This window comes from Cherax quadricarinatus, chromosome 31 (assembly GCF_038502225.1).
Source record: "Cherax quadricarinatus isolate ZL_2023a chromosome 31, ASM3850222v1, whole genome shotgun sequence".
NCBI lineage: Eukaryota > Metazoa > Arthropoda > Malacostraca > Decapoda > Parastacidae > Cherax > Cherax quadricarinatus.
Window position 1 is genome coordinate 28693938 of NC_091322.1, and position 12609 is coordinate 28706546.

A 12609-nucleotide genomic window follows, 5' to 3' on the forward strand; every position below is an offset into this window, starting at 1 on the left:
ATGTAAGCACTATCAAGTAGCAATACCTGTGTCTATATACACTACATGTCATCTTTGCCTGTGTCAAGAGGTGACATTTATTTCAAGTGATATGTAAACCATCTTCTGTCAACATTTTAATAACTACATTTTTTTAACCTTTTTATTTGATGTATATGTAATAACTACTACACTCAACTGTAATATAAACCCTGTATTTGTTTAAATAAGAACATAAAGCAGGAACACTACAGCAGGCCTGTTGGCCCATACTAGGCAGGTCCTTCACAAACCATACCACTAACAATATTTGCCCAACCCAATTTTCAATGCTCCCCAAGCTCTCTTAGCTTTATTTTGATACTTCACCATTACTTCCCTCAAGGGAGGTTCCTTGATGCTAGTGAGAGTTCTTGATCCAAGGAACTGGAATCATCCTCACTGACACGATCTTGAATGCTTCCCATTTCCCAGGTGCTATATGACTCTCTATGACTAATGTTTCCTCTGATTAAAATTAGTGTGACATTACTGTATTATTATTATCACTACTGTACAGAGAACTTTCACGGCACGCATAACGGAGATAAAACATCTCAATTATTGGGAGCGCTTGAGGTTCCTAAACCTGTATTCCCTGGAACGCAGGCGGGAGAGATACAGGATTATATACACCTGGAAAATCCTAGAGGGACTAGTACCGAACTTGCACACGAAAATCACTCACTACGAAAGCAAAAGACTTGGCAGACGATGCACCATCCCCTCAATGAAAAGCAGGGGTGTCACTAGCACGTTAAGAGACCATACAATAAGTGTCAGGGGCCCGAGACTGTTCAACTGCCTCCCAGCACACATAAGGGGGATTACCAACAGACCCCTGGCAGTCTTCAAGCTGGCACTGGACAAGCACCTAAAGTCGGTTCCTGATCAGCCGGGCTGTGGCTCGTACGTTGGTTTGCGTGCAGCCAGCAGCAACAGCCTGGTTGATCAGGCTCTGATCCACCAGGAGGCCTGGTCACAGACCGGGCCACGGGGGCGTTGACCCCCGGAACTCTCTCCAGGTAAACTGTTATTGTTCTTGATAGTGTTTTAAATATTGCTGTTCTTCAACCTTGTAAAACTGTATTAGCTTTAGTTCTGCCCAAAATGTTGTCCATAATACATGTATAGGGTTTACCTCTGCCAAATTAATTGTATATATATAGAATTCATAGTTTGGAAGTTAGGAGGAGGTGCAGGATTGTCAAAACTGTTGTCCAGAAGGCTGAGGAAGGGCTGTTGAGGTGGTTTGGACATGTAGAGAGAATGGAACGAAACAGAATGACTTCGAGAGTGTATAAATCTGTAGTGGTGGGAAGGCAGGGTAGGGGTTGGCCTAGAAAAGGTTGGTGGGACGGGGTAAAGGAGGTTTTGTGTGCGAGGGGCTTGGACTTCCAGCAAGCATGCGTGAGCGTATTTGATAGGAATGAATGGAAACAAATGGTTTTTAATGCTTGATGTGCTGTTGGAGTGTGAGCAAAGTAACATTTGTGAAGGAATTTGGGGAAACCGACAGGCCGGACTTGAGTCCTGGAGATGGGAAGTACAGTGTCTGCACTCTGAAGAGGGGTGTTAATGTTGCTGTTTTATAAACTGTAGTGTAAAGCACCCTTCTGGCAAGACAGTGATGGAGTGAATGATGAAAGTGTTTCTTTTTCAGGCCACCCTACCTTGGTGGGAATTGGCCGATGTGTTCATAAAAAAAATATGGTATTGGCTGGAAATTATTGTATTACATACATTAGTAGTACAGTTGAAGTAAAGTCTATACATACTTCAGTATATGAACCAAATTTGCTAAAACAAAATTGAACCTAAGCATGTTTTCAGTTTCAAGCTAAAATTTACTCATATCAAAATAGATTAAATTCCCTGTAATTTTTAGGACTTATTAACAGTTTTATAAAATCTTCAGACAGGTATACAGTACCATAATTTTAATGTGCATTTTGTATGCAGTACTGTAGTTTTGTTTTAATTATGTATTAGAAATAAATATTTTGCTACAGCAGAACATCAAAATACAGATATTCAGAATATCCATTTCAGAGGCATTTTGAAACCACATACTAGGCTTGTTGAGCTGTCCAGTTATTGGCCTGTCGACAGTCCAGGCAGGCTTTTGTTGGAAGAGTAGGAAAGTGTGGCTTCTAGGCATCATTGCCCATCAACCTACCAGCAGCTCAATACTATCCCTGCAAGCCATATTGATTTATGTGCTGTATTTGTACTTTACAAAAGGATGATTCAGGACAGGCATTTGTGAGTACCAGTTTTTATTTGATTTGTAATATAATGTTTTTTCATTTTTCCTTAAATTTTTCGCTTCAATCATTGAAGTCAAGTTAGATAATCCCACGCAGTACTTTTAAATGTCTCTTACCTTGATAGATTCGAACTCTCAGTTTTTGACTATACTGTATGTGCAATGTTTGTCTCACACACCCATCAGTAACAAAGGAAATGTGATTCAAAATTAACATATATTGTGACAGTGGCATTGTAAAGGAGGGGGGGGGGGCAGGCCACCCCTGGTGACACCATTTACGGGGTGGCACCATAGAACCTTTAAAGAAGATGACACTAATGCCCAAAACAATGCTGCACTAACATAAGAGAAGAATCCTTCATTTCTATATAGCCTCTTATATGATTACAGAGTATAAATAAGCCTATATAGGGAAAATCATTGATTTGGATGATGTGATATATGATTTTCCAGGATTGAAGGCAAGGAAATGTAAGATCAGATTCAATGAGATGTTACCTGTACTCAAGGTCAAATTGGAACTAGTGTTTCTCTGATATTGCAATTTTTTCTTTATTTTTCAATTTTTTTTTTTTTTTTTTTTTGCATTGTTGAAGATGAATAAATGTAGGATCTGTTGCCTGTACTCAAAGTGGTATTTGAGTTTGTTTCATCAATATTACTATGATTATTTATTTTATCATTAATAAAGTTGAGAAGTATTCTCCTGTTCAGTTTATGGCCCTTAAACGTTCTCATTGCTAAACACTAGTCATTAGTCATGCAGTAGTGACGTAACTGGAGTTTACTCCCCCCATCCCCCTGCCCTTGGATTTCATGGGGGTGACACCAAAGATATCTGCCCAGGGTGACACTAACCCTAGCGATGCCAATGCATTCTGAATTGCACAAAAATAGGTAAACCTAAAAACTGAGACCTGTTAATAACACTAGTAAACCTTACATTGTCAAACCTATCTTGTGATTACAAACAGTATTGTATTCAGTTGTCACTTCACTGCTCGTGTGTGTGTATGCATTACAAAAAAAATATTTAGAACTTCAAATAGATGCTGTATTAATAATAATTTAAAGAAAACTATTCTCTTTCTTTGTTTTTTGATAACTATTGCTCTCTTTTATAATAACTAGTGCTCTTCCTCTTAAAGAGTAACTATTGGTCTTAATTTTAACGGGTAACTATTGTTTTTTCTTCAGACGTCCCACAGGCAAAGCATGAGAGTGTCTGGCCTGGTCAAGTTTATGCTAGGGATAACTATTGCTCTTCTTACGGGGACTGCAGAGGCAGAAGAGTGGAGAGTCAATCCTGGTACAACACAGGCAGCAACACATGAAGCACATCAGAGCTGAAACAAATGAATACTTTGTGGAGCTTGCAGGAGATGAAGTTAGTTTTTATGAACCAAATATGTAATATTGTATTATCTGTGGTACACCTATAGCTGACATCACTGCTGTAATTTCTAGTGCCTTGAGAGAGAAGTGCCTTAATGCCAGCAAGGAGTTCTTGATCCAAGAAATGGCTTATTCTTCCCTTCTTTGGATCAAACCTGAATGTGCTAAACTCTATAAGTTTAGTGCCTCTCCTAATTTAAAAAAAATAGTATAAAGGAGCCTCAACTTATAAATGACTTGCATTCCTGGTGTTCCACTTACAATTGAGTTACCTCTAATATTGAATTTGCTGTTCTGTAGAAAATAATAAGACAAAACATTTATAACTGCAGACTGGCCTTCATAAACAATTGTTTTTCTAAATACGTGTTTTGGATGTTCTTAAATGTGGTTCATTGTAACTGGCATTCATAAATCACGGACCCCCACCTGCAATACTTATTTTGCATATGAAATTTTAGTTATAGGTTTGTAGATCCTGGCATATATAATAAAAATCAATAATACAGCCTCTCCTCACCTAAGACAACGTCGGTAAATGAATTTGTCGCTAAGTGAGGAGCATACTATAATGGTAGTGGGTTTGTGTCATCCATCTTTGATAATGTTTTAATGCCACCTTTGGCCATTTATAACATTCCTGGTATATTTAATGTCTATACAGTTGTGTACTGTATACTGTAATAAACAGAATAGAGAAAATCAGCTCTAATTTTTTTTAACAAATTGGCCATCTCCCACTAAGGCAGGATGACCCAAAAAGAAAGAAAATCCCCAAAAAGAAAATACTTTCATCATCATTCAACACTTTCGCCTCACTCATACGTAATCACTGTTTTTGCAGAGGTGCCCGGAACACAACAGCTTAGAATCATGTACGTATAAAGATACACAACATATCCCTCCAAACTGCCAATATCCCAAACCCTTCCTTTAAAGTGCAGGCAATGTACTTCCCATTTCCAGTACTCAAGTCCAGCTATATAATGATAACCAGTTTCCCTGAATCCCTTCACTAAATATTACCCTGCTCACACTCCAACAGGTCATCATGTCCCAAATACCACTCGTCTCCATACACTCCTATCTAACACGCTCACGCATGCTTCCTGGAAGTCCAAGCCCCTCGCCCACAAAACCTCCTTTATCCCCTTCCTCCAACCTTTTCGAGGACGACCCCTAGCCCGCCTTCCTTCCCCTACGGATTTATACTCTCTCCATGTCATTCTACTTTGATCCATTCTCTCTAAATGACCAAACCACCTCAACAACCCCTCTTCAGCCCTCTGACTAATACTTTTATTAACTCCACACCTCCTAATTTCCACACTCCGAATTCTCTGCATAATATTTACATCACACATTGCCCTTAGACAGGACATGTCCACTGCCTCCAACTGCCTCCTTGCTGCAGCATTTACAACCCAAGCTTCACTCCCATATAAGAGTGTTGGTACCACTATACGTTCATACATTCCCTTCTTTGCCTCCATAGATAATATTTTTTGTCTCCACATATACCTCAATGCACCACTCACCTTTTTTCCTTCATCAGTTCTATGGTTAACCTCATCCTTCATACATCCATCTGCTGACAGCTCTAATATACATTATTTAAGTATGCATGCTGGTCAGAGAGCCCGTCATAAGTCCAAGTCATCGGTAAATGAGTACATCGCTAATTGAGGAGAGGCTGTAATATACTTGAGGACAAGACACTGCACAGACTTTACATACTGCATCCAACACAGTTAACACAGATGTATCAGGAAGTACTGCAGTAAGGTTGAATACAGATGTATCAGGAAGTACTGCAGTAAGGATGAACACTGATATAACAGGAAGTAGAGCAACTAGGTTGAACACATGTATCAGAAGTATTGCAGTAAGTTTGAACCCAGATATAACAGGAAGTAGAGCAATAAGGGTGGACACAGTGCAATATAGTATACCTGCAAGTGAAGGGATGGTGACAATGAAGAAGTAATTAACATCGTCAAAGTTCCCAGAATTCATAAAGTTATAGTCACTACCCACACATAGGAAGTTGCTTGGTAGTTCTCCCCAGGTCATGTTGAGACATGTGAGAGTCAGCTGCTGAACAGAGCCGATAGCACTGCAGAATACAATACATACCAATGTTACTGTTGTGTAAATTAATTGTAAATAATTTTCATCACACGCTTTTGATTGGTATTCAAAACTAGTAATACATTACTACTGTAAATTAAAAGGACACAAGTGCAACTAATGTGACATTTTACTGTGGCAATGTTTCACTCTCCAGGAGCTTTGTCAAGCTTGACAAAGCTCCTGGAGAGTGAATCGTTGCCACAATAAAATGTCACATTAGTTGCACTTGTGTCTTTTTACTTTGCATAATCGGTAATTCTATCATCATTTATACAATACACTACTGAAAGTATTTACTACAGTAGAACTCCTGTATTCATGGTTTCGGTTTCTGTGGTTTCAGTAATCCATGGTTTACTGTGGCTCGAAAATAACCTTTAATTTTGCTTAATAATGGCCACAAAGCACAAAAGTAGTGATACTGACAGTTCTTCAAAGACTAAGAGAAGCCATGAAGTGCTTCCCATCAGTGAAAAAGTACTAATTCTCGATTGAATACAAGAAAAAAATTGTATGCTGAGGTCACCAAGATGTACAGCAGGAATGAATCTTCCATTTATAAAGTATAATAATGTACAATGTATTTTATTATTATTTAATGTTAGTAATATCTTACTGTGCATAATTTATCAATTAAACTTTATCATAGGTATGTAAAAGAAAAACGATTTACTGTATTTTGTAGCTTATAAGACTTGTTTTAGCTTCAGTGGTTTGGCATCCGACCTAACTTGGAGAGCTACAGCCCACCCCACACCCCAGGCTTATAGTTCCCGTCACTCAGTTTATAAGGCGCAGGGTGGTTTTTGGAGACATTTTATGGAAAAAATGCATCTAATAAGCCGCAAAATACAGTATCTACAGGGTTTGCTACTATACACGGTTTTGGGTATCCACAGTAGATCTTGGAATGTATCACTCGTGGATACAGGGGAAATACTGTATTTTCAACAGTTGTAATAGCCGTGAATTCCTGCTTAATAACTTGAATAAGGATCAGAGAACCTAAAAAATGCATTAAGCAAATCACATTTCCCCTCAGATGCTTGTGTTATAACTTGAGATGGGAGATGGGATGATAATGCTTCTTATTTAACTTCTAATAATTCTTGACAAATGTTTCTCCCAAAATATGAGCTTACCACACATAAACCTTATGATCATAAACAACAACAACAACAAAACAGAAAGTTTAATAAAAAATATCTGAGGAAAACAATTAAATGCAAAATTGAACCATACCTTGTTTGGCCAGGTAGAATTCTATTGTCTTTTGACTTGGCACATGACAATCAAATTGAAAATGAACTATAGAATTTCATTCAAAATATGTTCATTGGGTTTCCTATGCCCAAATGTGTTTTCATTCAGTCACGTTTTCCTTATGAATATCATTATATGTACTGTAAACCAGTTTAGAGCAACACACAGAACAGTATTTAACAAAATATTAAAAAAAATCAAGTGAAACTTGAGTAATATCGCTCTGGTGATATTACGGTGGCCTGGTTGCTAAAGCTCCTGCTTCACACATGGAGGGCCCGGGTTCAATTCTTGGCGGGTGGAAACACTCCAACAAGTTTCGTTACACCTGTCCTGTTCACCTAGCAGCAAATAGGTACCTGGGTGTTAGTCGACTGGTGTGGGTTGCATCCTGGGGGACAAGATTGAGGACCCCAATGGAAATAAGTTAGACAGTCCTTGATGACACACTGATTTTCTTGGGTTATCCTGGGTGGCTAACCCTCCGGGGTTAAAAATCCGAACGAAATCTTATCTTATCTGTCACTGAGTGAGTAGGTCTGCCACTGCTTATCTGGTCATTATGAATGAGTGGGTCTGCCACCAGGAATTCAGTCATTGTATGAGTGGGAAGAGGTCAGGGAAAACTGCTGTAGATTTTTATTTGGCCGTTCATCAAAATTACTTTAAGCGATTGAACCTGAAGCAGAGGTCTATTGTAGAATAATTACCAACACTTATGTAAATTCATTACATAGGAAATTATTTAAATTTACAATTTTATTGAAGTATATAAGAAGTGCATAATATAAAAAAAATAGTATGTATAATGTTTTATACTGCACTACATTTAAAAAAATAATTTGAGGGTATTATTACCCTTCTCTTGATATAGAAACCTAATAACTGGAGTGAGTAAACTCAGGAGGGTTTGACTAGCCAAATGCCCTAACATTGCTAACATTACCCATTGTCAAAAAATTCATTAACATTTACATTTGCTTAACTTGAGCTAACAGAGCATGTTAAACCCAATCCCAGTGGCTCATTGGTACCTCTGTAATCTATTGGTTGTTGCCTACAGGATGGTCAAGCTGTGCATTTATCCATAAATGCACAGCTTTACCATAATATTACTGTATTGCTTCTATAATAACACATCTGACTGAATCCATTATTTTTGTAAACACTTCATTAAAGTATTATGATAATTTGTTTAGCCAACAGAACTTTGGAAAGATATACTAAAGGAGAATATAAGGAGGTTAGGAGGGAGTGTGCAAAGTTCTGTTGGCTAAACAAATTATCATAGTGGGGTATGAGAGTGTGTAAGAGATAAACTAAAATCGAGGTTGGTACAATAAGTTACTTGTTAAAATATCAGAGAGAGAGAGAGTCTGTTTCAAAGGTAGGACTCTTGAGCAAGAAGGTCAGTTAAAGTACAGAATTTTGAGTCTCAGAACCGATTATGTGTCCTTGCGATCATTTGACTACTTCCACAATGGATATGAGGTGCATAATAAAAGTGTCAGGTAATGATGTACTTATTGGACTATAACAGTATCACTTGTTGTGATGAATGGTTTGAAAAACCGACATGTTGAAGATTGAGACACTTATGCAACATATGGGAATCTTTATTCAGGAAACGTTTTGCCACACAGTGGCTTCATCAGTCCAATACAAAGTAAAAAGGCGTAGGGAGAACAGGAGTTTGAGGTAATCAGTCCCTCGGCCTGGAGTCGATGTGTTCAGTCCATCAATCTTGTAGAATGTACAGCATAGGGCCGTAGAGGTGGCTTATATACTACAGTATATAAGTATATACTGCAGTATATACCACAGTATATATACTACAGTATATCGAGGTGGCTTATATACTACAGTATATAAGCCACCTCTACGGCCCTATGCTATGTTCAGTCTCTCAATCTACAAGATTGATGAACTGAACACATCGACTCCAGGCTGAGGGACTGATTACCTCAAACTCCTGTTCTCCTTACGCCTTTCTACTTTGTATTGGACTGATGAAGCCACTGTGTGGCGAAACGTTTCCTGAATAAAGATTCCCATATGTTGCATAAGTGTCTCAATCTTCAGTATCACTTGTTGCTGGGTTGCCAAAGACATAATTTAGCTTGACATTACTGTAACATTTATATATAAATAATGTTAACTACTCAAATGCAAAAATGTAATATATGCAGGTCAGTGTCCTTTCAGCCTGTATGAGGCTGAAATATACAGCATTAATCTTATTTTCTGTTTCATTAACTCCATATGAGGAGTTAATGAATGTTTGTAATATACCTGTGATGAATTTTAAGAGTTTTTGCTCTCAATGCCCAGCTCAGTTTTTGACTATTTAACTATTTAAACTATCAGTTGTTTTAACTCTGTTACAGTAACATCAGAAAACATTACACGAAGCCATCCACGCAGCTGTAGATGGCGGTTGATTTTTCCAGCATGCTGGAGTCCCAGTAGAGCTTAACGTTATCTGGTACCTGAGGAGGGGAATCACTGCAACCAACATATTCACACCTGCAATATAAACATAACATTAGAGAATTCAAAGTGTGGGGATCAGAAGACAGTGCAGAGTTACCAAAAGTGTAATTCAGAGGACTGCAGAAGGGTTGAGGTGCTTTGGGCATTTAGAGAGGATGGAGCAGCATAGGATGACTAATAAATCTGAGGCCAGAGCCAAGGAGGGTAAGGGATGTCCTAGGAAGCATTGAAGGGTGGTAGGGTGAAATGCTGCGCCCACCCTAGGACTGACAAAGCACCAAACGATGCCATATTATCTGTTCCCCAGGTAGAGACTCAGTGTGGACAAAAGTAGGAGAATATAGGAATCAAATAACAAGGTAGAATTACTAGAGTTGGAGAGAATAGAAGGTAACACACTATTCTCTCTGAAGTAGGCTGCTACCAAAAGGAAAATGGCAACAGCAAGTAAGAGAGAGGTGAAAGTGTATAAATTAAGGGAGGAGGAAGTTAGGGTGAGATGTGAGATATAAGCAGAAAGGTAGGCTAGTGCAAGTATGAGTAGTGGGGGGAGGGAGGGGTTGAGGAGGGTTGGTATAGTTTTAAAAATGCAGTACAGTATTAGAATGTGGGGCAGAAGTTTGTGGCTATAGGAGGGTGGGTGCAGGAGGAAAGAGGAGTGATTGGTGGAATGATGAAGTAAAGGGTGTGATGAAAGAGAAAAAGGTAGCTTATGAGAGGTTTTTACAAAGCAGAAGTGTTATAAGAAGAGCAGAGTATATGGAGAGTAAAAGAAAAGCAAAGAGAGTGGTGAGAGAGTGCAAAAGGAGAGAAGATGATAGAGTGGGAAAGGTATTATCAAGAAATTTTGAGGAAAATAAGAAAAATTTTTGGAGATAAACAAGTTAAGGAAGCCTAGGGAATGAATACATTTGTCAGTTAAAAACAGAGTAGGGAAGTTAGTAGATGGGGAGCTGGAGGTATTGGGTAGATGGTGGGAATATTTTGAGGAACTTTTAAATGTCAATGAAGAAAGGGAGGAGGTAATTTCATGCACTGGTCAGGGAGGTATAACATCTTTTAGGAGTGAAGAAGAGCAGGATGTGAGTGTGGGGGTGGTGCGTATGTGGCAGATGTTGCAAGTATATGGAATTACCTGGAGAGAGTTCCAGGGGTCAATGCCCCCGCAGCCCGGCCTGTGACCAGGCCTCATGGTGGATCAGAGCCTGATCAACCAGGCTGTTACTGCTGGCTGCATGCAATCCAATGTATGAGCCACAGCCCGGCTGGTCAGGTACCGACTTTAGGTGCTATAGGAATAAGTAGTAAGTTACTAAATGCTGTAAAGAGTTAGGTCTTAGACAGGGATGTGTAATGTTAACATTTATTTATTTATTTTATTTATTATTATTTGGACATGATACATAGATACATAGTTGTACGAAAGAAATACAGTGGTTGAGTGTACTTGCCAAAAGCCCCTTGTATGCAGTGCACTGTGGGCAGGCTTAAAATTAACTTAAGATTAACTAAGCAATGATATATTCAGTGGTAAAAATACAGTAAACAAATTACAACATTAAGTATAAATGAGTATTTGAAATAAGAGGCTTTACAGTTGTACAAATTTGTAACACCTTTGATGAGTTACTGAGCATTCAAGAGAATGGAGTATTCTATTAGGTAATGTAATTACAAAAAAAAAAAAAACAGATAGGGTCACAGGTTATACATTTATTCAGTAGACCGTTATTTAGCACGAGTTTATTTGGCACAATTGAAGAATTGCGGCACAATTTTATGTAACACGTCGTATGATGAATTTAACACGGTTCAGTTTGCGGGAGGGAAAAAAAAAACTTCCCTTTTCCTCAAGCAGCCGCCTTATTGTGGTTCAGCTGGGAAGACCTCCCGCCATCCACAGCCACCCTCCGACACCACCCCACCATCAAAGCACTCATACTTCATAGGTGTCCAGTCTAACTTCTCTGCTACAAGCTTGTGATTGTGGCCCCTCAAGGAAGGTTCCTTGATGTTGGTGAGGGGCTCTTGATTTAGGGAATTGGATCTGTGCTCCAGTTCCCCGAATTAAGCCTGAATGCCTTCCACATCCCCCCCCCCAGGCGCTGTATAATCCTCCGGGTTTAGCGCTTCCCCCTTGATTATAATAATAATAATAATAATTGTGATTGTGAATTGTGTTTTGATCTTTTAATTGCTATATCATGTATCTGCCAAGCAATCATGACACCCAGTAAGCATATCAGTGTTTCTCAAAGTGGCAAGAAAAGGTGGAAGCATTTAAGTCTTAGAATTAACGAAGGAAACAAAGATATTAGACAAGACATCCTATGGCCATAATGAAGTGTTACTTTGTACACAAAAAAGAGGTAAACATAAGTTTGTGTGACTGACTGAATGACTTACGGAATCACTTGACTGACTTACTGAATCACTTGACTGACTTACTGAATCACTTGACTGACTTACTGAACGACTTGACTGACTTACTGAACGACTTGACTGACTTACTGAACGACTTGACTGACTTTCTGAACGACTTGACTGACTTACTGAGCGACTTGACTGACTTACTGAACTACTTGACTGACTTACTGAATGATTTGACTGACTTACTGAACGACTTGACTGACTTACTGAACGACTTGACTTACTGAATCACTTGACTGACTTACTGAGCGACTTGACTTACTGAATCACTTGACTGACTTACTGAATGATTTGACTGACTTACTGAACGACTTGACTGACGTACTGAATCACTTGACTGACTTACTGAACGACTTGACTGACTTACTGAACGACTTGACTGACTTACTGAACGACTTGACTGACTTACTGAACGACTTGACTGACTTACTGAGCGACTTGACTGACTTACTGAACTACTTGACTGACTTACTGAATGATTTGACTGACTTACTGAACGACTTGACTGACTTACTGAACGACTTGACTTACTGAATCACTTGACTGACTTACTGAATGATTTGACTGACTTACTGAACGACTTGACTGACATACTGAATCACTTG

General features: G+C 38.8%; 1 protein-coding gene across 4 annotated transcripts in view; it reads right to left on the minus strand.

Annotated features, from left to right (window-relative positions):
* Nucleotides 1-2817: 2817 nt before the first annotated feature.
* LOC128696640 (CUB and sushi domain-containing protein 1) overlaps nt 2818-12609 on the minus strand; it is a 58367-nt gene continuing 48575 nt past the window's right edge. For all 4 annotated transcript variants that reach the window (XM_070090295.1, XM_053787971.2, XM_053787962.2 and 1 more), the window contains exons 11-13: nt 9488-9607; nt 5638-5801; nt 2818-3636 (exon numbers count right to left, since the gene is read on the minus strand). In XM_070090295.1, coding sequence (XP_069946396.1) covers nt 3536-3636; nt 5638-5801; nt 9488-9607 — 385 coding nt within the window. In that variant the 3' untranslated portion in view covers nt 2818-3535. The remainder of the gene's footprint in view (nt 3637-5637; nt 5802-9487; nt 9608-12609) is intronic.